Genomic DNA, 25,645 nt, shown 5'->3' on the forward strand with positions numbered 1-25,645 from the left:
TTACCCCATAAGAGTGGGAATCAGGCCAAGAAGCCCGGGCCAGAGAAGGAGGTCCTCACTGGAGTAAGCAGCCCCTTCAGAGGTCCTGAAACACAGCAGGGTTCCGGGAAGGCCCCTGGATGGGGTAAGGAGCACAGGGGCATTGCCATGAGAGTCAGCGTGCCTTTGAAAGATGCAGAGTCCTTTCTCCTATCCCATCTACATACAGCAAGTCCACTCCAGGTATACACCCAAGAGAACTGAAAACGTGTCCACCCGAAAACCTGTACACAAGGGTTCACAGCAGCATTAGTACATAACAGCCCCCAAAGTGGAAACAACCCCGATATCCATCAACTGATGAAGGGACAAACTGTGGTCTCTCCATACAAAGGCTTATTATATGGCCATGAAAAGGGATGAAGTACTGACACCTGTCTCAACATAGACCTTGAAAACATGATACTAAGTGAAAAAAGTCAGTCACAAAAGATCACGTTGCATGATTCCATCTGGATGGAATGTCCACAACAGGCAAAACCATAGAGACAGAGAGTCTCTACGCCACTCACACTCTCACACGTGAGAGGTTGCCACGGGCTGGAGGGAGGGGGCAGTGGGCAGTGACTGTTGACAACAGAATGCTCTAGAATTAGATAACGGTGATGGTTGCACACCATTATGAATATATTAAAACCCATGGAATTGTACACTTGAAAATGGTGAATTTTCCCCTGGTGGTCCAGCAGTTAGGACTCCACACTTTTACTGCCAAGAGCCTGGGTTCAATCTCTGGTCACAGAGCTAAGATCCCACAAGCCAAAATAAACACATAAAATGCTGACTCTTATGGTATGTAGACTATATTGCAATTAAACAATTGCCAAGAGGAGTACCATCTATAAAACATGGACAAAATGGGAATCCCCTGGATGTCCAGGGTTAAGACTCAGAGTTTTCACTGCCAAGGGCCCGGGTTCAATCCTGGGTGGGAGAACCAAGATCCCACAAGCCTCACAGCATGGCTAGAAAGAAAACAAAATAAAATGGGGACAAAAATCACTATGTACCCTGGGAGGCTGTTGGCTACACCATGTGAAGACAGTCATAAAATGCTTAGTGCAGCGCCTGGTACAGAGTAAGCGCTCAGACACAGCAGCTACATTATAATAAATCCCATCAACATTGATATTGGCTTTCTGCCTAAAATACAAAGAAGGGGAGTGATACTGGATTGGCATTGGGGGGCTGCTATTACGATTTTTGAGCTGCAATCCAGCTGGCAACAGTGTCACTGCCGAACACGGCTGGGCAGGCCACCCTCCCTTCTCTCCAGCGAAGTGCCATCTCCATAGCAACCACATCAGCTCAGGCCAAGGGCTCCTGTTCCCAGTCGGGTGACAGCATCGCCACAGCAACCTGTCATGATGGCAAAGGCAGATCTCAATGATGGGACTAGAGCAGCTCTGGCAGAATTGCTAAGGGACCCCTGTTTCCATAGCAACCATATCAGGAAAGAGAAGGAGGGGGGAGAGGGCAATCAGCCAATAAACACAGGGCCGCGCCTCCCTGCCCAGATCCTAAGACTCCAAGGGACATCAGGGAAGGCTAAACCAACCCTGCTGATGTCACCTTCAAGAGGAAGTGAGGGACTTCCCCGGAGGTCCAGTGGTTAAGGATCCACCTTGCAATGCAGGGGACGCGGGTTCGATTCCTGGTGGGGGAACGAAGATCCCACATGTTGCGGGGCAACTAAGCCCGTCCACCACAACTAGAGAGTGCATGCGTCACAACAAAAGATCCCGCATGACGCGACTAAGACCTGCTGTAGCCAAATAAATAAGTAGGAAGTGAACCAGTGTTTCTTGAGCGTCTACTGTGTGCCAGGCCCCACAAAGGACTCTTAACATGCTTGACTTTATTTAAAATTTCACTAATAATGACCATGCCCTGCCTAAGAAACACCCCTAACTACAGCAGTCATATAGTAAAAAGCAAAGGTCACTCTCTACCCCACTCCTACCACTTCTAACACCTGAGTTCGGCGGGTTTTTCTCCAGATTTTCCTCCAGGCTATGCATTTTTGCACATAGACACATATGCTTCAAAACCAGTTTGTTCTGTACAGGTCTCCAAAATGATTAGCGAGATTGCACAACATACAATGATGGTTCTATCATTTCCTTTTTGTGCTTAACAATGTACCTTAGAAATCTTTCCACATTAGTGCATATGTATCTACCTTTAAGAAAGAAAAAAACAAAAACAAAAAACCATGGGAAAGTATACCTAATATAAAATTTACCATTTTAACCATGTTTTCCTTTTATGATCGTAAAATATACGTAACATAAAATCTGCCGTTTTTAACCACTTACAAGTGTGCAATCCAATGGTATAAGCACCTCTCACCTCCAGAACTTTATCATCACCCCAAACTGAAATGCTGTATGTAGTAACCAATAACTCCCCACACCCTCCCCCCTCCAGGTTCTGATAGCCTCCAACCTACTTCTGTTTCTATGAATCTGACTACTCTCAGTATCTCATCCGAGTGGAATCATACAATACTTGTCCTGTCGTGTTTGGCTTATTTCATCGAGCACAATGTCCTCGAGCTTCACCCACATTGTAGCCTGTGTTAGAATCACATTCCTTCTTAGGATTACACATACAATGTAAGTACATACTACGTATTTCTTTGCTCATTGATGGACATGTCGGTTGCTTGTACCTTCTGGCTACTGTGAATAATGCTGCTATGAATGCCATTGTTGTTTAGGTGCTCAGTCCTGTCTGACTCTTTGCGACCCCAGGGACTGCAGCCCACCAGGCACCTCTGTTCATGGAATTCTCCTGGCAAGAATACTGAGTGGGTTGCCATTTCCTTCTCTAGGGGATCTTTCTAACCCAGGGATCGAACCTGGGTCTCCTGCTTGGCAGGGGGGGTTCTTTACAACTGAGCCACAAGGGAGGTCTGCTATGAATATGGGGGTACCAATATCTGTCCATGTCCCTATTTTCAATTCTTTGGGGTATATACCCAGAAGTAGAATTGGCTTATTTGGTGACTCTGTGTTTAATTTTTTCAGGAACTGCCATATTACCTTATTCTTTCTAACTTCTTCATAGTGTTCTCTGGTTATGAATCTTATGACTGATCATGAACCTCGTGAGCTAGGTACTGTTACTATCCTGAAGTCACAGAGGAGGAAACTGAGGCTTAGGAAGGGGAGGTGGCTTCAGGGTCTCAGCCACATCTCAGCCAAGGAAAGGCTGGGTGACCTCAGGCAAGCTCTCCCTCCCTGGGCCTCCTTTTCCCCTCTTTTTTTCTTTTTAATTTATTTATTTTAATTGGAGGCTAATTACTTTACAGTATCGTAGTGGTTTTTGCCATACACTGACATGAATCAGCCATGGGTATACATGTGTTCCCCATCCTGAACCCACCTCCCACCTCCCTCCCCATCGCATCCCTCTGGGTCATCCTAGTGCACCAGCCCTGAGCACTCTGTCTCAACCTTTCCCCCTCTTTTACAATGGGAACAGCCTGACCTCCAAGGCACTTTCTGAAACGGTCTCTCCTTTTCACTATGAAGGGTGGCAACAATGAGATGTGTGGAGACGGCGCCCTGTGGCACCAGGCCAGGCCAGGTCATGGGGGACAGGAGGCTGCCTGAGGGAAGGGGGCCCCCACCCCACCCTGGGAAGCCCTGAGCAGCACATACCTCCCTCTCCTCTCTGAGAAGCCTTTGGCACATCACACCAACACACCCAGCGGGAAGGGCAGCTGAAGGACTGCTCTGGCCTTGGGGCCATGGTGTGTCCTGGAACGCTGGAATGCCTGTCCCCGGGAAGATGAGGCCTGTGCCCCAGCACAACATTCGATCCTAGGATGCCTCAGGAGCAGTGAGACAGCTGAGGCCCAGCTGGGGCCAGAAGGCAACCGGGCTGCCTGGGACACAGAGCGCTGGCTTCTGGAAGATTCCAGCCCTTAGGCATCGCCTCTGCTGGTGGTTCCCAATCAGTGCACCCCAGTGGGCCCTACTTGACCTGGAGGATATTCCTCCCTCCCTCGGGGCCATTTTCCCATCCATAAAATGGGTACAATCACAAGTTCATTGGGCCTATTATAGAAAGTGTCTGGCATGGTGCTTAACATGTTGTACACCTAACATACGGCAGGAGGAAGAATGGGCTGCCAGGTGGGAGGGGCGCTCCTGAGCAAAGACAGAGAGCCTGGTGCCTGGAGTCACATTCAAGAAGCAGCTGTGTCCTAAAAATGTGCTGAGACACCAGTCAGAGGCCAGCCCCAGCAGTGACTTTATACCAAGTGGCAGCGCCTGGCCGTCCCTAAAGCACATCCATAAAATGTATCCCACTTAGTCCTTCTGATGACTCGGAAGTATTACTATCCCATTTTATAGATGATGAGACTGAGGCGCAGAGGGCTGGGCTCTAGGCTGGGCATTGCTGCATGTTTTCTCAGCTAATCTCCCACCCAGTTGTGCTCCTCTGATGAATAGCTGTCTCTTTCATTGGCCTCTGGGCTCCTGGAGGCCAGGAGCCAGGTGTCTCTCAAGCACCACTGTGTCCTTGGTGTCCAGCACACAGTTCTCACAGGAGGTGCTCAGGGAGCACGTGCTGGACCAGTGAATGAATAGACAGCTCTGCCAGGATGGCCTAAGAGTGCAGAACAGAGGTTCAGAGACACTGGCTGGGGTGGGGCCACCACATGCCAGGTAGAACAGGACCCTCACCTCTCTCGGCCGCTCCAGCTCTGTCTGCAGCACCTGCTTGGCCAGCTCAGTCTCAATAAGCCGCTGCCGAAGCTCCTCATTCTCCTCTTCCAGCCTCGCCCGTTTCTTCTCCACCGCCTCCAGCTCCTTGTGCAGCCGCACTGAGATGTCTTTAGAGACCTGAGCAAAGGCGAGTGACAAGCAGCGTGTGAGCAGGCTGAGGGCCATCCCACCTTGGCCACAGAGCAACCCCAGGGCAGGCAGTTACTCTTATCACCCCCACTTAAAGAGGAAGAAACTGAGGCACAGAAAGGTCAAGTAACTCAACAAGGGTCACACAGCCAGGAAGTGGGAGAACCAAAACCCAAACCCAGGAACCCTATGCTTCCTGTGTTCACATTACAGTCCAGCCCCTAGAAAGTGAGAGGCCCTGTCTATCCTTAGCAGTGCCTTTACATTTATCTGGATCTTTTAATGCTTCCAAAAGCCTCTCCCATCCACCTTCTCGCCCAGTTCTCTCAAGAGCCAATGGCAGGACCGGAAGCTCATTTTTGTTTACGTACATGTGAATGTACTTATTTAGTCTTGGCTGCCCGAGGCCTTCAGTGCGCGCGCTCTCCAGCTGAGGAAACCAGGGGCTGCTCTCCAGCTGCGGTCGTGGGCTGCTCTTGCAGAGCACGGGCTCCAGGTACACGGGCTTCCGCAGATGTGCCTCTTGGGCTCCTGCGACGTGTGGAATCCTCCCTGACCAGGGATTGGACCCGAGTCCCCTGCACCGGCAGGCAGAGTCCCAGCCACTGGACCATCAGGGAAGGCCCAGAAGCTCACTTTAAAGAGAGGGGAGGGGCTTCCCTGGTGGTCCAGTGGCTAAGACTCCACGCTCCCAAAGCAGGGGGCCCAGAGTCAACCCTTAGTCAGGGAACAAGATTCCACACGCTGAACTAAGAGTTCCCATGCCACAGCTAAAGAGATCCCGCATGCTGCAACTAAGACCCAGCACAGCCAAATAAATAAAAAATAATAATAATACATAGAGGGGAAACCCAGAGCAAGATAGGCTCCCATAAAGCCCTTTGAACCCCATTTTTTCTCTGCCAGTGACCAGCAGATATTCCTGAGCAAATCATTTCTCTACTCTGCCTCTGTCTCCTTCTCTACAAAACGGGTGTAATAATAATCGCACAACCTCACGGGCCCACAGGAGGCCTGAATCAGCTGCTGCACCAAAGGCTTGGCCCAGGGCCTGCACAGTGAGTACTGGGTGAGTGGTGGCGGCTGCTGGGAGAGGCTGAGTCCAGAGAGGGCATGGCTTGCTGGGGGTCACAGTGTGACACAGCCCCCGAGGCCTGTTTCCAATTGTCTGGGATACAGAACATGCCCCAAATGACAGAGGCTGGGCAGCCGTCCAGGTCATCCCTCCGGGAGGAGCTGACAGAGCCACAAACCCCAGGTCACCGACTCCAGGGCTCTGCGGCAACAACGCTCCATTTCTTTGAGGACACCCGCTGTCCTATCCCCTGATGGTGGGGGAGAAAGGGTAAGAAGAGGTCTCTGGTAATGAGGAAGGCCTTCTTTCTCTTCTTTCGTATTCTTGTGTTTTAGCTGTTCCAGGTCTTCGCTGCCGCATGCAGGACTTGTTCCCTGACCAGGGGTCGAACCCGGAGCCCCTGCACTAGCAGCATGGAGTCTTAGCCACTGGACCACCGGGGAAGTCCCAAGGGAGGCCCTTCTGAGCCCCTGAGAGGACTGAGCACCGGCATGTGTTGATACCTGCTGTGGGCCAGATTCACCCGTCTTCACCCCAATTCTGCCCCCATTTTGCTGGCAAGGAAATAAGAGGCTCAGAGCACAAATGACCTGCTAACAGAGATAGTGTGGGCCGAGCTGGGGGGACCTCGGGGGCTTTGGCTGAAGGGCCGTGTGGCCAGGACTCCACAAGGGGTATGAGGACTTTTGCCAGCAAGAAGGATAAATGAGGCAGACAGCCCAGCGCCTCGGGCCTGCCAGTCTCGGAAATGACCGTGGCACCTCCTCCCCGCCGGAAGGGAAGAGGGCCCTCCCTGGCTCTGCCTTCTGCCTGGGCCCAGGCCCAGCTCAGCACAGACCCCTTGGCAGTGCGCAAGGCAGGCCAGGAAAAACAACAGCCAGAGAGGAAATTCAGCACTCCCTCTCTCTCCTCCCTCCGTTGCCCACTGCCTCTCTCCACCCTTGAAGATCTCTAAGGGCGGCCAGAAGCCGGCCCACCAGGCTCCTTCCACAGTCTCTCTAGGCCCCCAAAACCTTGCCCCTCCACAAAGTGGGGTGAGCAATTTCTCACTAGCAGAACAAAGACGTTGCAGGTGGCAAAACTGGCTTCAAGCCTAATTTCAGCCCTCACTGGGTGTGTGACCCAGGACAGGAGTTTTTTTAACCATCTGAAGTCTCGGTTTGCTCATCGGTAAAAGGGGATGGCAGCGCCTTGTCATAAAGGCTGCCGTGGGGAATAAACAACACAGGGCTCGGGCTGATGGCTGAAACATAGCAGGTACTCAAAAGTACAATGATTTGGGGGACTTTTTGGGTGGTACAGTGGTTCAGATTCCAAGCTTCCAATGCAGCAGACACAGATTCGATCCCTGGTCAGGGATCCCACATGCCACATGGTGTGGCCAAAAAAAGAATAATGAATTTGTAATGCAGTGTTAAAATTACCGCTTCACCTCTGCGCACTGATTTTATCCAACTTGGTCCAACATCTCATAGCTTCACTCTTGAGTTTAGGGTCAGTATTTCTGCTAGAGGTATTCAGCCCCAGGCTTCTGGCTCTGGTCCCAAGTTTTAGGCTGTGAGGTCACCCAGTGAGCCCCTGTCCTGATGAATACTTCATTCATTCATTCACTCACTCATCCATCTGCTTAGCCCCCAGGAGGCAGGAGTGGTGGAGCACAGAGGTCCAGAATCCAGGCCATGTCTGGACTCCTTCATATCTCTCTATCCTGGTAGCAGTGCAGAGTCTGGCATATACTAAGTGCCTAATAAGTGCTTGTTGGATGAACAAACAGATCTGAGACTCCAACAAGCAAAATGGGTGGTAGGCAATGAAGGAGTGAGTAACTGACACACGGGGAGCTGCACCTGGCCAAACTTGGCTGGGGATGCACCCCCCAACCACCCACACCCTCAAATGTCCAGAGGGGGCTGTGTCCCTGACTAGGGTTGAGGGACCAACTGCTGGGGGGGACCCAGGGCTCCTCTCCCAACTACACTCCCACCTGGGCAAGCTCCTCTCCACCTGGGGTCCACTCCATTCCCACCAAGGCCTCAACCTGGTAACCAGGTGACCCACTCCCCACCAAGAAGGCATGATCAGTGTGGATTCCTGGATCTTCTGGGGTCCATGACTGACTCTGTGGATTTCATCCCTTCCCTGAGTCCCCAGCTGCCTTCTGTCCCCTTCGCCAGGAAACCCCTTCTCCATCTGCTCTCTATCCCCAGGGGTGCCTTGTAAAGAAGGCCTAGTGCCAGGTAGCTTACAGAATTCCAGTGTGGACAAATCTCAGATCCCCACAGAGCCCGGTGCCCCTGATGAAGGCCCACAGCAACAGAGAGCACACGTCTAGAGGGCGGGAGCCTTGCTGCCATGGCCTGTCCCTTCCCCTCTCTGAGTCTCAGTGGCCCTTGGCTCCCTGGCTCCCACAGGTAAGCAGGCAGAATCAGGCCACTCCCTGAGCGCACACCACGTGCCTTTCAACCCTCAGGAAGTACTTTATCATCCCCATTCTGGGGCTCAGAAAGAAAAGGTCACTTGTCCAAGGTCACACACTAGGAAGCTACAGAACCAGATTTGAAATCAGGTGGGTCAGCTCTGGAGTTTTGCTCTCAGTCTGAGCCTGCTGTTGGCCTGAAACTTGGAAACACATTGTGTTAATATCGGTAATAAAAGTATTAATAATAAGCACAGGGACTTCCCTGGTAGTCCAGTGGTTGAGAATCTGCCTTCCAATGCAAGGGATGCAGGTTCTCTCCCTGGTCAGGGAAATAAGATCCCACCCATTAAGGCACAACTATAGAGCCTATGCATCCCAAGGAAGATCCCATGTGCCAAGATCCCCATGGGAGTTACAAGGAAGATCCCATATAACTGAGACCCAACATAGCCAAAAGCTAAATATATATATATATATATATATATTTTTTTTTTTTTTTTTTTAAAGCACAACATGTGCTCACAGCATCAGGGGCTCAAAGGGCCCCACCTGCCTATTTCATGTGATCCCCTCACGACCCTCCCAACTATCCCCAAGTTGGGGAGACTGAGATACTACAGGAGGCGACGCAGCTGCAGCTTCCGGAAACCAGGGCAAATCCCCACAGCACAAACAAATGCTCTCAGCCATGAGGTCACTGTTTACAGCGCTGGGGCCTGGCTCCTGCCAAATGCAACTGGCAGCCTCCAGGCCACAGCCAGCTCGCTCATCGGCCCCTTGGCTCCTAAGCCTAAGGCTTTAAGGCGTCTCTGTCACACTGAATCCTCAGGGCAGGGGCTGGGAGCCCTCACTGAGGAACATCCCATGTCCAGGCAGCATGTGGACTCAGTGTGGCTACACGCTCCCAAGAACCCAGGGAGGGAGGGAATGTCACCCCCATTGTACAGATGAGAAAACTGAGGCACAAAAAGAGAAAGAAACCTGCTCAAGTCACCAGGAAGTAAACCCAAAGCCAAAACATTTTCTCCAGCAACTGCTTCTAAGAAATGTTTTACTGGTATCTCCTGGGGCCCCCTACAAGGGTCTCTTCAGGTGGGAATTTTCATCCCTGATTCCTGGAACCTGATACCCTCCCACAGGATCCCAGCCCCTGAGGCTGGGGCCTGGGAATCTGCATGGTAAACAAACCGCCAGGCTATATTTATCCATCCAGGGAGGCTGAGATTTCACCCACTTCCTCGCCCTGGCCAAGCCATTCATCCCACCTTTAAGTTTTTCTCCTGAACAATAACAGTAACACCCCAACCAACATTTACTTATTTGCTGGGGGAGTGTCCTGAGCTGGCGCCTGCACTCAGCACGCTCTTTACTTGCACTATTTCATTTTATCCTCACAAAATTCTCTCCACGTAGAGACTTGCTGCACCCCCATTTTCCACACGGGGAAACTGAGGCTCAGGCTGCAAAGCAGCTCTCCCAAAGCCACAGGGCAAGCAAGTGGCAGAGCAGGTCTCTGCGCCCACCTCTGCCCTCCTCATGATGGACAACATTCCAGCCAAGATTCTGTGGGGTCCTGCCAACTGTGAGAACCAGCAAAGAGTGAGAGAGCCTGGGGGCGCAGGGGGAGAGGGAGGACCAAGGCCTGAGGTTTCTTTCACAGCACCCACACCGATAGTCCACCTGCTTGCTAAAACCACTGGAGCTGCTAAAGCCCTGAAGATTCAGCTGCTCTAAGCCCGCCATTTAAGAGAAGAGGAAACTGAGATCCCAAGAAGTGGCCCCATGCCAGTCTGCTCTTGCTGGCTGAGAAATCAGAGCGTCCCTTCCAGACAGCAAGCAGTCCTCCCCACACTTAAGTCCATCAAGCCCTCCCAGGCAATACCAGGGAAGTCAGCATTCTGAGAACCTCCGAGAAACACCCCAGAACGTCCCCAGCACATGGGACTGAGGGAGGCAGCCAGAGCTGTCCAGTCCAGGCCGGCATGGATGAGCTCAGTGCCCCAGCTGCAGGCTCAGGGAGAGGAGGGAGGGAAGGGGCAAGCTGATTGCCGATTGGCTGGTTCAAATCTCAACAGAAGGGGCCCGCTCCCCCCTGCCCAGACTCCAGGGGCCTCCCGGCTCACACTCTGCACACACACCAGCTGCTCCCGGCTCCTCCCATGGAGGCACCAGCCACCCAGCCAGTCTGCTCCCAGTTCCAGCCTTCCTCCCCGCCTTCCTCATCTAAGGCTGACTTTTCTGGGTCTCTGCCTGAAAGCCCCAACTACCTGGACCCAAACTCAGATTCCTCTAAGCCTCTAGGGCTCTCCTTCACCCGCCACCCTCTCAATCCGATGCTGGGAATTTGAATATTTTTGTAACTTTATCCCAGAAGCTGCCTTCTCAGATAGCGAGGAGCACTTCATTCTTGATTTTTTAAAAAGTATTTGTATTTAGTTATTTGGCAGCTTTCTGTCTCAGTTGTGGCACGTGGATCTTCGATCTTTGTTGCAGTCTGCCAGATGTTCAGTTGTGGCGTGCAGGATTGAACCCAGGCCCCCAGCTTGGGGAGTGCAGAGTCTTAGCCACTGGGCCATCAAGGAGGTCCCTGGTGCACTTTGGACTTGGAGATATAACCTTTCTGAGCTCTGTTTCGTCATCAGCAGACCTGATGCACCTGGCTCGTGCAAGACAATGGGAGATGCCAAGTCCAGGTTGGGGCTGGTGTTCACTCTTCACTCCCTTAGAGGGGCCCTCTTCCTCCTACACTCTTTCTTGTGCCTCAACCCTCGGCTCAGAGGTCCCCCAGATTTCTCAGTCCCCAGACCTGGGCTCACACAGTCAGGTAAGGCAGACTCTTCCCCACGCCAGACCGCAGGCCATCCTTTGGCTCCCTGAGGCCGAGGACAGTGAGGTCAGGCAGCCAGCATGGGAGGCTGATGAGCGTGCGCTCTGCCAGCTACACAGTGGGTCCTGTGACCTTGGAGAGGTATTTCCTTTCCCTGAGCCTCACTTTTCTCATCCAGAAAAATGGGAATAACAATAGTAGCTAACACAGTGACCTCTTACCTACCTGATCTCATCTCATCTCATAAAGCCCTGTGAGGCATGGGCTGCTGTTACACCCATTTTACAGATGAGGAAACTGAAACACAGATGACTTGCTCAAAACCATAAAATTAGGGCATATTGGGGCCAAGATATAAACCAGCCTCATCCAATTCCAGACCTTCACTACTCTCCTTCAGCATAAGAAAGAAAACTTCCACAGAACTGCGTAGAGACAACATGGAGCCCAGCACCAGGTGTGTGGCTGTGACTCACACGACAGCTGCTGTTGGGAGGATTCATATTGATGGCCTATCAGTTCATCAGGGATCCCCGTTTACAGATGAGGATGCTGACATGCATAGAGATGATGGAACTTGCCCAAGGGACACACAAGGAGTGAGCTGACCAAGGCCCACTCGGGCTCAGGACCCTCCCCGCCACCCCGCCCAGCAGGGGCACCTCTGAGGACTGGGGAGGGGCCCAGGCTCACCTTGACGTCTTGCTCCAGGCCACGGATGAGCTCGCCGTCCACCTGGCCGGTCTGGGCAGCCCGGAGGCTGCGGCGCTCAGCTTTGCGCAGCCGGTACTGCAGGATGCGACAGGTCTTGCTGGCCTGGTCCAGCTGCTGCCGCAGCTCCTGCAGCTGATACACATCCTCTTCCATATAGACGTCCCGCATCTCCAGCATCTCTGCCCGCAGCTCCTCGATCTCATCCTGCAGAGGGGACGAGAGGTCAGGTCGCTGGGCCCTGTGGCAGTGGCCAGAGTGCTTGAGCACAACCCATACTTGACACTGTCCTAGGCACCCCTCGGAGGAGGGGGGGTCTGAGAGTGGTAGTCTGCACAATGAACCCCCCCAAGTGCCCACATCCTAATTCCCAGAATCTGAATATGTCACCTTACATGGCAAAGGGACTGTACAGATCTAACTAAATTAAGGATCTTGAGATTGGGAGATTATCATGGATTTTCTGGGTGGACCTAATGTAATCACAAGCATCCATATAAGAGGGAGGTATGGGACTTCCCTGGTAGTCCAGTGGCTAAGACTCCATGCTCGCAATGCAGGAGGGCCAGGTTTGATCTGTGGTCAAGGAGTTAGATCCCACATGCCTCAGCTAAGAGTTCGCGTGCTGCAACTAAAATAAAGATACATCGTGCATGCTGTAATGATGACTGAAGAACCAGTGTGCCTCAACTAAGACTTCGAGCAGCCAAATAAATGCATAAAAATTTAAAAAAAAGAAAAAAGCGGGAGGCAAAGCGATCAGAGCAGGAATAAGTGATGTGGTAGAAGTTGGGGTGATGTATGCTGAAGGTGGAGAAAGGGCCGAGGGCCAGTGGAGGCAGGCAGCCTCTAGGGAATGGACTCTCGCCAGAGCCTTTACAGGGATGGAGTCCTGCCAACACCTTGGTTTTTAGACTTCTGATCTTCAGAATTGTAAGATGATAATCTGGGATTGCTGCAAACCACTAAAGTTCTGGTAATTTCTTATAGCAGCAACAGGAAGCTAATACACTGGGGAAGCAGAAAAGGGCTCATTCAACAAGCATTTATGGGCACCAACTGCATACCAGGCCCTGTGCAAGCAGGGGAGTGAGGAAGGAGCATGGCAACCAAGACGAACGTGGCCCTTTCTGTACCGTCTGTGTGGAGCCCCAAGTCTCACTGGCTAGACACACTGTCAATGGACAGATTAAAAAACCCCTCAGATACTGTTCAGAGTTATGAAGATAAAAAACCCAAAACAAAACATGTGGGTAATATGATAGAGTGATGGGGGAACGTGCTATGTTAGAGGACATGGCTGGGGAGGCCACCCCTAAAGGGACATTAGAGCTGAGGCGGAAGGAACACCCATGAGACAGAGGGGTGGGCGGAGTGTGTGTGAAGGCCCTAAGGCAGGAAAGAGCTCAGTGTATCAGGACACAGCAAAGTGGCCAGGGGGGCTACAGGGGAAAGGTGAGGCTGGGCAAACTGCTTGCCAAGGCAGAGGACAGAGGTTTGATCCCTGGTCTGGCAAGATTCCACATGTCGTGGGGCAACTAAGCCCATGGGTCACAACTACTGAAGACGCTGCGCTGTCGAGCCGTGCGCTGCAACAGGAGCAGCCACCGTGAGAAGCCGTGCACTGCTTCTAGAGACGGCAGTCTGTGCGTAACAACGAAGACCCAGGAGAGCCACCGAAATAAAAGAATCTGAGCTTGGGTTTTAAGTGGAGGGGGTTGGGTTGAGGGGGGTGACCTCACTTCCTCAAGGCAGCTCCTGACCACCTCTGACATCAGTTCCCAGATGCCCTTCACTTCCCCTTTGTCCACATGAACACATCAGTAATTCTTCATTTAACAGTCTATCTCCCAGAGACACTGTGAGTGCCAGGGGCAGGGTCGGGGGGTTTCCCCATGTCTATCTCACTCCTTGCTGTATCCCCCACACCCAGCATAGGGCCCAACATCCTGAGTGTACAGTGTCATGTCTGGTTAGGCAAACAACCATAAGGAGACACACCAACCTGCAGCAATCATTAGACAAAGTGTAGCAGCGGGGAGACCCGGGAGAAGAAACCAATGATCACTATGTCTAATAGCAGATGTGAACGAATCACAAAGAAAAGGATCTACCTTTCGTGTGGCTGAACGCATTAAATAAGACTGTAGACTAAAAAGAGAAACTGAACTACTATATATAAAATAGATAACTAATCCGTGGAGAAGGAGGAAGTGGCCCAGTCAATGATCACACCAGTTAAAGAAATGAGGAAGTGAGGGGTCCACATGCATTTCAGCTGGCAAGATTAAGGAAGCATAAAGGAAACGGCACTCAGGAAGTGTGGGCCAGTTGGCTAAATCCAAGCTAAACCAGCCTCCAGATGGGCCTGTGTTCAAATCCTCACCATACCATTTATAGAACATGTTGATGAGGAGGAAGTGGGGGTCTGAGTGGACCCCAAGCTCAGGAAGAGCCAAAGGGAAGTGCAGGACTAATGATGCTCGGCTGCATTAAAAGATGTATGACATTTAGGGATTTCCCTGGTGGTCCAGTGGGTTAAGAATCCTCCTTGCAATGCAGAGGATGTGGGTTCAACTCCTGGTCAGGGAACTAGGATCCCTGAGGAGCAACTAAGCCCACGTGCCGTAACTACTGAGCCTGCACACTTTGGAGCCCGTGCACCACAACGAGACATCCCACATGACTCGACAAAGATCCCACATGCTGCCACGAAGATGCCATTCAGCCAAATAAATAAAGAATATTAAAGATAAATGAGATTTTTTAAAAAAGATGTGTGACGTTTAGATCATAAGAGGTGACACCTCTCATCACAGGACCACATCCAGTGCACTGAAGTCAATTTTGCAGGACCACTTAAAAAATAACCTTTTAAATAACTGATTTTTCTATTGATGAAAGTAAATGATGACCACAGAAATAGTTTAGAAAATAAAGAGGCTACAAACCACTCAAAATTCTTCCACCTGGTCCTGAATCACAGTGCTTCTCAAAGTGTGGTCCCTGGACCAGCAGTGTTGGCTACATCAGGGAACTTTGAAATTCTTACACCCTCACCAAGACCTACTGAATCAGAAACCCTGGAAATGGGGGTCCCTGAGTGACCCTAAGGCAGGGTGTTTCCTTACAGTCTTTTTCCCTAAATGGGCAAGAGTCCTGTGTCTCAGCACACAAGCTCCCCCAACCCAGAGCCTGGCAGAGAACAGGGTCTCAGTAAGCATCTATTGAAGAAGTGAATGAATGAATGAATGGTCTTTCTCACACGAGCAGCTGCCTCTCCAGGCCCGCCCTTCACCACAGTCCATTTCTGAAAATGCAGGATGTTGCTTTCATGCCAGCTCCATCTCTCCGTGGTAGCCAAGGGGGGCCCAGGGCCCATGGGGGTTTGTCCCAGCTGCAGGCAGAATGCAGTCAGCCCCTCCTGGCACGGTCCACAGGAGAGGGTGAGTCCACAAAGGCTGGTTTGTGGGCCGCATGGCTGGGTCTGCTGGGATGTGGGCAGCAGAAGCTGGTGAAGGCGGGACATAGGCCGGGGTTAAGCTTTCAGGGTCTGAGGTGGGGGCTGGGAAGAGGCTTCTGGGACGTGAGGAGGGGGCAAAGAGCAGAACTCTGCTTTCCTCGGAGGTCCTTAGCCCTCATGGAGCTGCTCCACCCCCCGGGACTCCTGCATCCAGGGGCTGTCTGATCCAATGGAGGGAGCTGGTAGGGAATCGCCAGGGGGGTGGGGAGCTCAGCCTTCCCTTCAAAGACAGCTCAGTGACCCGGTTGAGCCCCTCACCCCAAAAGCACGGAAATGGGGAGAGAGGGGCCAAACTCCACTGGACTCTGCCTGCCCTGTGGCTACTCAGTAAGGTTGTCAGAGACTACCCCCCGCCCCGTATCAGTGGGGAAACCCAAACCTCATCCCCCACGGTAGACAGAAAACGGCCACACTGCCCAAAGGTGCCTACCTCAGAGCCTGGGGGCCCCTGATTCTCAACCCCCTGTCAGAAATGCCAGACTAAAGAAGCTGAGGAAGGACTTCCCTGGAAGTCCAGTGGTTAAGACTGCTTGCTTCCACTGCAGGGGGCACAAGTTCGATCCCTGGTCAGGGAACTAAGATTCCGCAAAGTGTGCGGTGCAGCAAAAAAAAAAAAAAAAAAAATTTTGCTCTGATTATAGAGGTAATGGGCTTCCCTGGTAGCTCAGATAGTGAAGTATCTGCCTACAATGCAGGAGACCTGAGTTTGATCCCTGGGTGGGGAAGATCCCCTGGAGAAGGGAATGGCAACCCAACCCACTCCAGTATTCTTGCCTGGAGAATTCCACGGACAGTTCATGGGGTCACAAAGAGTCGGACATGACTGAGTGACTTAACACTTTCACTTTCATAGAGGTAACACCTGTTTATTAGGAAAAACTTGAAAAAAAAGAAAAAATAGGTAGCTTTCTCTCTCCTCCCTGATTCTTGCTGGTTTCTATGTTAGGTTCACACTTCTTACCCTGGAATCCAGCCCTGCCTCTCCCCAGGTCTCCTCCTCACAGGGCTCACAGCCCTTCCTCTGCCATAAAATCTTCAGCCCCCCATGTCCAGACATGCCCTCAAATAAAAAACAGCTCACTGATTACTAGGCCCAATCCAAGCAGAGTACATGCGCAACAGTCTGACCTTACCAGCCCTGTGAGGTAGGTAGGGGAAATGTTCCCACTTTGCAGATGAGGAAACTGAGGCTCAGAAGTTTCCCAGAGGGACTAAGAATCTTCCTTGCAATGCAGGGGATGTGGGTTCAATCCCTAGTCGTGGAACTAAGATGCACATGCTGTGCAGCAACAAAGCCCATGTGCCCCAACTAAGATCTGATGCAGCCATATTAATTAGCTAATTCTTTTTAAAAGAGGGAGAGCCTAGGCTGCTCCAGCACTGGCCTCAGACCCCCATGCCACCTAGGAGGATGGGCAGGGTCTGCTCCCCACACACACCCTGCCCACAAGTACATTTCAGTCTATCCCCACCACACTCCCTAATGACCCATGAGGTCAGCCTGCAGGAAGCAGCCTCTCAGAGGCAGGCCAGTTCCCCAAAACGGACTGATTCCCAGGAACCCTGGGGGAATTGGCCAGGAAAAGTCTCTCGGTCCACGCTGGGCTAGAGGGCCAAACATGAGCTCACACGACCGCTAATAATAGCGTGGCATTGCATGGCAGCACGGGGCGTCACAGTTTACAAAGACATTCCACGTGACTCATCTCGTGGGTCCTCACAGAAGCCCCACGGCCAGGCAGCACAGGAATCCCCGTCTTGCTCTAGGGGCAAAGAACCGCGGAGGAGCAGAGGGATGTGGGCTCTGCCCAAGGTCACCCAGAGACATCGCCAAGCAGGACCCAGGCTCTCTCATCTGCACCAGGATGCAGGGAGCCCATGAACTTCAGTGGTAAGGGGGAAAAAAATCACACCTTTATTTTTCACTAACACTCACTAAAAATTAACATTTCCTTCTATTCTGGACATATCACAGTTGTATCAGCAGTACTTACGGCTTTGGCACCAAAAGAAACCACATAGATTTTCATAGCATGTAACAGTTGTTGCAGAAATGTCAAAATATCCTTTGCACTCATCAGTACTTTGAAATTACAGTGTTAGTAGACCTATTTCCAGATCTTATGAGTTAATAAGCACACCTATTACTATGTCATCATTTAAATATATACTTTGATAATTATATTTCCATATGCTTGCTTTCCTTTACATTTCGTTTTAAACATTTAGAAACACTATTCTGAAAATTACTCTCAGCAGAGAGACTAAAGGGAGACACAGCACAAAATAAAACGGAATCTGTGTTTCCTCTGGAGCTGCCTCATCTGTAGGGTCTGGGTAGTGACCCCAGACCCCCACTCTCCACCATCGGGGCATAAAGCTGGAGAAGAAGAGCTCTGATTTCAAGCCACATTTAAAATATTCCAGAAAAGGGGATTCCCTGGCAGTCTGGTGGTTAGGACTTGGGGCTTTCACTGTGGTGGGTGGGGGTTTGATACCTGGTCAGGGAACTAAGATTCTGCAAACTGTGTGGCATGGCCAAAAAAAACACAAAATGTTCCAGGAAAAAATACTTTCAGCAGGAAACCTACTGGAATGTAAGATGATTAATCTCTGCACAATGAGGACAGAAGGGAGGGGTTATATTTGGGGCTACTGGAACATTCAGAGGGGCTCCAGATACATGGGTCTGATGGAACTGGACTGGGAAAGCAGCTGGTGAGGTCTCCCAGCTCATGGGGTTGGAGGTGCAAGGGACCAACACGAAGCCCCTTAAAGAAACACAGCAGGTAGCAAAAGGTGGAAGAGCCCCCAGCTGGCCCAGAGGGGACAGGAGGAGCCAGGGGAACAGGAGGCTCCTGAATGCATGAGGGGGTAGCCTCTTATCAGCCAACAAGGAAGAGATTGTTCCAGAGCTGAGGTCCTCTGGCTAACTCCTACCCCAGAGCGCCAGCCCACATGGGGCTAGGGTGGGCCCCGGCAGGTGCTTGCTCACCCAGCATCCCCAGGGAATCCTGATCTGGTCCCTGCAGACCACATTCTAGAAACCCTGGGATACCAAGGCTGGGGCAGGAGCAGGAAGCTGGGGTCCCAGCCCACCCAGCTCCCATGGGGACTCTGCACTGCCTGGGCCTCTTTCCTCTTTGTATCTGTCTCCAACCTCCTCACCCCTCCATCTCAAATACCACCTCCACCAAGAAGCCTCCCTGGCTACCTCAGGGCACAGACATTTTATATGAATTATTGAGTACCTATGGGCTTCCTAGGTGGGTAAAGAATCCACCTGTCAATACAGGGGCTGCAGGAGATGGGGGTTTGATCATTGGGTTGGGAAGATCCCCTGGAGTAGTAACCGGCAACCCACTCCAGTATTCTTGCCTGGAAAATTCCAAGGACAGAGGAGTCAGGGGGTGGGGGATCATAGAGTCGGACACGACTGAGCACACACACAGTGAGCCAGATTCATCGCCAAATCACTGGATTCAGTCCCCAGGATGGCAGGTCTACTCCCCACTAATCTGTTCTCCACTGAGTACATGGAGTGATTTTTTTTTTTTAACCGTTAATTCTCCTACGTGAAATCCTTCAACAATCATCAAACTCTGGAAACAGCCCAAATGTCCCTCAACTGGTGAAGAGCTAAACGGTGGTACATCCATATAACTACTCAGCAATAACAAGGAAGGAACTGCTGATACCCACAACCACAACCACACGGATGAAGCCCAAAGGCATTATGCTAAGTGGAGGAAGTCAGACTCAGTTGGCTATAGACTGTATGAAGCCATTTCCATGATATTCTGGAACAGGCAAGATCATAGGGACAGGAAACAGATCAGTGGTTGCCAGGGGCTGGAGGAGGGAAGCCCTGGCCACCAAGGGGTACGGGGGAATGTCAGGCGGGGGGCGAGAGCTGGCGCAGCTCAGCCGCTTTAGTCGTGTCTGACTCTTTGTGAACTATGACTGGTCAGGCTCCTCTGTCTGTGGGATTTCCCCCAGGCAAGAATACTAGAGTGGGCTGCCATTTCCTTCTCCAGGGGCTCTTCTGACTCAGGGACTGAACCCACATCTCCTGCATTGCAGGTGGATTCTTAACCATCTGAGCCACTGGGGAATGGAATGATTTTGGTGGTAGTTACAGAGCTCCATACACTTGCCAAAGTTCATTTTACTGTATGTAAATCACCTGGCCTGAAAGCAAAAGAGAAGCCTGATCCTGCCAACCTGTCCATCTCCATCTTCCCAACTCCTTCTCTTATCGGCCACTCAGGCCTTTTCCCAGAGGCCAAAAGATACCTCGCCTGTCCCACCTCTAGGCCTCTGCCTGGATTCCCCTCCCCTTCATCTCCCACTACTGGCTGCCCGTCCTGCTTGAAGCGTCCCCTTAAAGGCCACCTCCTCAGAGAAGCCCTCCAGACCCCTCTAGGCCCATCACGTCCATCTCAACCCTGTTTTTCTTTCATGGAGCGTAACATATGTCCCAGCCTGACTACACTGCTGCTCAGTTTCAAAGAAAAGTGAAAGTGTGAGTCGCTCAGTCATGTCTGACTCTTTGTGACCCCATGGACTGTAGCCCACCAGGCTCCTTTGTCCATGGAATTCTCCAGGCAAGAATACTGAAGTGGGTTGCCCTTCTTTTCTCCAGGGGATCTTCCCAATTCAGGGATCCAACCCAGGTCTCCTTCATTACAGGTGGATTCTTTACCATCTGAGTCACAGGGAAGCCTCACTCAATTTCAAACCTTACCCAAATTTATCACTTCCTTCCCAGGTTCTAGGGACCCGACCCACCAATGGGCAACAGACCCAGCAAGAATGACAGCTGAGCTGAGGGATCCAGAAGCTTCGATCTGCGGGATGGCAACCATTCCACAGAGGCCTGGGAGCCTCCACCTGGCCAGCCTTCTCCACACCACCCTGGCCACCACGGTCCCTCCCTCAGGCTAAAGCCCAGGCTGCTTGCCCATCTGCCACCCTGGCTCTGGCCGGGCCACTCACCCCCGCCTGGAAGGGCTGACCTGCAGGGTGGGCCAGCAGTGGCCAGGAGGGCGGGCTGCCAGCCCCCCGAGAGGCCAGGACAGCCATCTGCTGTCCCTTCTGCCCGTCCTCCAGGGTCTGTCAAGGCTCCAGATGAGATCATCGCACTTGGACCCCAAGGAGGGCCGAGGCTGTGCGGCTCCACTTCCTTTCCAGCTCAAAAGCCAAGAACTACGGGAGCATTAGCGGGGCCGGGGGCCCCAGAGACTCCATCCCTTCACAGGCAGGGGCTCTGCAGTCTAGAGGGGGCCTGGGACACCCCACTGTCCCCCAGACTGTCCGGAGTCCAGCCAGGAGGGACTCTGCGCTCCCATTTCCCAGCTTAGCCTCCTTGTGTGGAGGCTGGGCTCTAGCTTTAGTGGAGTCAGGGTCAAAGGTCCTGGAGAATGAGGGCCCGGACCCCAGCCAGGCATGGCCATGCCACACAATGCCCCCTCCCACTGGCATGGAGGCTGCCTGGTCTCAGTGATGGAAGACAGAGTCCTGGACTTGCCTTTCCAAGAGCAATAAACGCCCACAGGCACAGGGCTGCTGAGCACACCACCTGTGCCTGGCGACACACGTTATCTCACTGTATCCCCGCCTCAGCACTGACTGGTGAGGGACTGAGGTCAGAGAGGTCACCTCAAGGTCACATGTTAAATGGCATGGCAGGTTTCGAGTCCAGTTTGACCTCTGTAAACTAGACTAGACGGTGTCTCTGATGGGACAGTAGTGAGAATAATAACAGCTAATATATGCAAGGGTTTATCCTGTGCCAGCACCAGGCTGAGCTCTGAATGTCCGTTACCTCAATTACAGTTCCTTTGAGGCAAGTGCTATTCTATAGATGCCCATTTTACATATAAGGAAACAAAGGGTCAGGAAGAAGGCTCCAAAGTCAATCAGGAGTGAGCCTCTCAGATGTGGCCTGGCTCTATGCGTGAGACTACAGACACTCTCTGGTGGGGAGCTGTGTGTGTGTCCACACAGGCGTGCATGGGCAGCGGGGGCTGAGGAGGGAGGAGATGCCTGGAAAACGCTGACCTCCAAGGCCAGGCCTGACTTGTTGCTGTCCCGTTCCAGGCCTCACTAGCCAAAGCAGTGAGACCTCTGCAGCCCCTGATGCCTCTGGGTTGGGGGGCGCTCAGAGCAGGGACACCCAACAGTGTCCCTCCTGTCCTTTCTCTGTTGACAGGAAGGAAAGTAGCATTTGGATCTGGATGTATTTAAAACGTTCCCCAGAGGCTTTTCTGGTGGTCCAGTAGCTAAGACTCCGTGCTCCCAATGGAGGGGGCCCAGGTTCGACCCCGGGTCCAGGAACTAGATCCCACAGGCCACAATGAAGATTGAAGATCCTGTGTGCCGAAACGAAGACCCGGACAGCCAAAATAAGTGATAAATAAATACAATTTTTAAAAAATTCAAAGTCATCCCCCAAACGGTCTCCGGGCTGCAGCCAAACATCTGAGCAGGGAGAGCACAGCGCTCAAAGGTGTACAGGGAGGGAAGGCGGGGTTGGAGAGTCAAGGGAGCGGCTCCAGGCACCAGCACACTCCAGCATCGCACACCTCCAAATCTTCGCGCGCACCATTCCCCCTGCTTAGCATCCAGCAAAGAGCACCAGGGACCCTAGACTTTCTGCCTCTTGCCACTTACAGACTGCATGACCTCTGACAAGCCCCTTAACCTCGCTGAGCTTCAGTTTACAGACACCAATGAAAGGAAGGGGTTAAGTCCCACCAGGGTAAGAGCTGTGTCCTCCTGCAGAGCGTGGGGAAGGGGGATGAAATTATCTAGTTAACAATGTAATTACTTAGAGGAAAATGCCCCAGAGGAGCCTACAGGAAGCACTTAGGTGTCTAAGTCAGGAGCCTGGCCTGGAGCTGAACACAGGAAGGTGGAGGAGGAACCCAACGGAGGCGAGAGGGACTGCAACACAAGGCCCCGTGGCAGAGAAGACAGAGAGAGGCTTGGGTGCAAAGAGCGCTCAGAACTTGGGTGGAGTGGGGGTGAGGTGAGGCTGAGAAAAGCAGGACCACACAGGCCACCCAGGCACTTGGGCAGGGCTCAGGACGGGTGTGGAGGGGAGAGGTCGAGGTACCTGACCCCGAAGAACTCATGTGGATCTGGGGCAAAACCAGCGTAAAGACAGCTGGTCCAGCCTGGATACAGAACTCCAAACTCTCTGGAGTCTGAGCTTCTCTTTGAGGCACAGGCAATGGGAGATTCTTCACCCCACTTCTAGAATGTGGGATCCCCAAAGGTGGCCCTCCATCAGCAAAGAGGTATCTCTGGATGAGAGCCTGCAGCACTGGCCTGACTTGGGACAGGAGGGAAAAGGGTGGACGGCGCAGGGAGAGATGTGTTTGGGGATACTCACAATGCACTTCAGCTGCACACACACACACCTCCCAGGTCCCTGCTCCATGCCAAGACCCACACCCAGAGCCAGGCACAACCCCTGTCATCAAGGACCTAGGGCGTGGGACTTCCCCAGTGGTCCAGGGTGGAAGACTCCACAGTTCCAATGCAGGAGGTCTGGGCTCCATCCTTGGTCAGGGAACTAGATCCCACAGACTGCAACTAAAGATTAAACATGCCACAAAACAGATCCCGTGTGCAGCAGCTAAAACCCAACATAATGAAATAAATAAATAAATACTAAAAACAAAAACCCAGGGCTCACAGGCAGTCAGATCCAAGCCTGGTGATAACGAGTGATGAGGGTGCAGAGCTGTTGAGAACTTATAGGCCCTGGGTAATCCTCACATACATTCTTTCTCACATTTAATCCTCACAGCCAACACCGTAGGGCAAGCACCATCAGCATGCCCATCCATTGTACAGATGAGGAGACTGAGGCTTGTAAAGGCAAAGCTCACAGAAGAAAAGGCAGAACAAGGTTTCAAGCCCAAGTGGGCTTGGCTCCAGACCACAGTGCTCTCTACCACCTTGGACCCCAAAGAAGGGAAAGGCTGGCTTATTGCTCCCACCTTCTTCGACTCCCCACCATTCCTCAGGGAGGCCGGCACCATCCGCTGAACTGTGGGGCTCCTCCAGTGACTGCCCGGCCCAGAACACCCAAGTCTCTGGGCTCTTTCCCCACCCCAGTTCCCAGTTCCTTCTGGCGCCAGAAGGAAGAGAATGTGACTGCATATGAGGTCACGCCTGTGGGGCACCCAGGGGAATGATCTTAGTTATAATCTTGGCTGCTGGTCAAGCCTCTGCTTAGAACTCAGCCAAGCTCCTCCCCTGAAGAACTCTTTCTGCCCCAGACACTATACACATGTGGGGCTCCCTCCCTTCTGCTGTGCCCAGGATGGTGCTGAATGTACTGTATACCTGACCATTAATCCTCCCAAGTGCTCTGAAAGAAAGAAAGGAATTAAGTTCCCTTTGTTTTGTTTTTTCTTTGCTACAGTGGGTCTTCATTGTGATCCGGGAGCTTCTCTTAATAGAGAGCATAGACTCTACAGTGCATGGGCTCAGTTGCCCCACAGCATGCGGGATCTTAGTTCCCCAACCAGGGCTCAAACCTGTATCCCTCGCATTGCAAGGATTATTAATCACTGGACCCCCTAAGTTCCCATCTTACAGACAGGAAGACTGAGGCTTGAAGAGGGGCCTTGAACACAGGGTTCATGTACAGGGAAGAGGCAACAATGCAAGGTTTGGCCCAGACCTGATCCCCAAAGTGGAAATCTCTCCACGTCCCTGCCGAGGCCCCTGGGTCTTGTGCTCCGTGCTAAAGGCACGTGGAAAGGAGGCAGTGCCTAGCCCTGCTCTAGGTCAGCACAGCCCCTGCCAGCAAGGCGTTCACAATGCCTCAGTCAGCTCAGTGCCCAGTACCCTTCCCGAGCGGGCCCACCTCCCCTTCCCAATCTCCCCCTCACCACTGCCCCCACCCACCACTCCCCTCAGCTCTTCTATTTTAAGCCCATAGTCTGCCTGCAGCCCACCTGCAGACCCCGATCACTGCTTTTCATTCAATCGTGCAACAAATATTTATTGAATTGCTAGGATGTGCCAGGCACAGTCCCAGCAGCTGGACACAGAGGCTGTCATTCAAGGCTAACGCCTCAACTCTAATGCCTCCTCCTCCAGGAAGTCTTCCAGGCCCCTCCTCTGAGTGCCCACATAACTTCCTCTATCCCAGTCTCCTTTTCCCAGGCAGAATCAGGCACTCATTAGGGACAGGAATGGTACAGTCCTCCAGAGCCCCCAGCAAAGGGGCTAGGGGAGGAGGCAGTAGATGAGGGCAAGCAGGAAATTCCAAGGAGATTAGGAGGGAGGTGCCCCTGGGCACTATTTCTCCCACAGGCAGGCCTGACAATTGCTCCGTTTGGCTCACTGGGCCCCAGCCCAAGTGTCGTGTGTCCGGGGCCTGAGGGCCTTTGATGCAGTTTCTCCACCTCGGTGACCTGCCAGCCCTTTATCTGCCTACAAACCATTCAGCCTCAGTCAGGCTCCAGGGCACCCAGATCCCAGAGGTTGCAAAATCAAGCCCGTCACACTCCTCACTGTTCTCAGCAGCCTAGTGGAAGGAAGCCTCGTGGAGGCGCTGAGAACAGTAGTTTGTACACATGAGCTCCAGGGAGACACGGGCCAGGATATCCTGTGTTTCTGTGTGGCTGCAATGTCACAGCCAGTGTGTGTGAGTGTGTGTGTGTGTGTGTGTGTCTGTTCACATGTGTCTCCTGGCTGTGTGTGTCTGTGAGCCCGGGTGTGCAAGCCCGGGTCGGTGAGCCTGGGTCTGCTGTTTGCTGTCTTTGTGGCAGATGCAGTGGGGGTGTCTGGGTGATGGGCGGTGTCTGTGCCCGCCTGGCAGGGGTGGGTCTGTGGATTTCTGCGGGTGACAGCACCTGTGTGTAATGAGTCTGCGTGGGTTTGTGTACCAAGTCTGCGCCTGCATACGCACGTGTACTTCCGCTATGTCTGACACTGTCTCCAGGGTCTGTCCATCTCTGGGACGCGGCCAAACGTGTCTGGCGGTGTGTGAGGGTGTGTGGTGTCTGGCGGTGTGTGAGGGTGTGTTTCTGAGCCTGCCGTCTCCTAGATGGTGTGTCTGTGTTGTGTCTGTCCAGTAACGGGGGGTGTGAGGAAACACGTGTGGTGTGTCTTGCATGGGTCTGTGTACTTCTCTGAGTGGGTCTCCTCTCTA

General features: G+C 52.4%; 1 protein-coding gene across 2 annotated transcripts in view; it reads right to left on the reverse strand.

The window, feature by feature from the left end:
* Positions 1 to 25,645, reverse strand: part of MTCL2 (microtubule crosslinking factor 2) — a 70,924-nt gene that overhangs the window by 36,738 nt on the left and 8,541 nt on the right. For both annotated transcript variants that reach the window (XM_069548518.1, XM_069548517.1), the window contains exons 2-3: positions 11,925 to 12,149; positions 4,740 to 4,898 (exon numbers count right to left, since the gene is read on the reverse strand). In XM_069548518.1, the coding sequence (XP_069404619.1) occupies positions 4,740 to 4,898; positions 11,925 to 12,149 (384 nt within the window). The remainder of the gene's footprint in view (positions 1 to 4,739; positions 4,899 to 11,924; positions 12,150 to 25,645) is intronic.

This window comes from Ovis canadensis, chromosome 13 (genome assembly GCF_042477335.2).
Source record: "Ovis canadensis isolate MfBH-ARS-UI-01 breed Bighorn chromosome 13, ARS-UI_OviCan_v2, whole genome shotgun sequence".
Classification (NCBI taxonomy): Eukaryota; Metazoa; Chordata; class Mammalia; order Artiodactyla; family Bovidae; genus Ovis; species Ovis canadensis.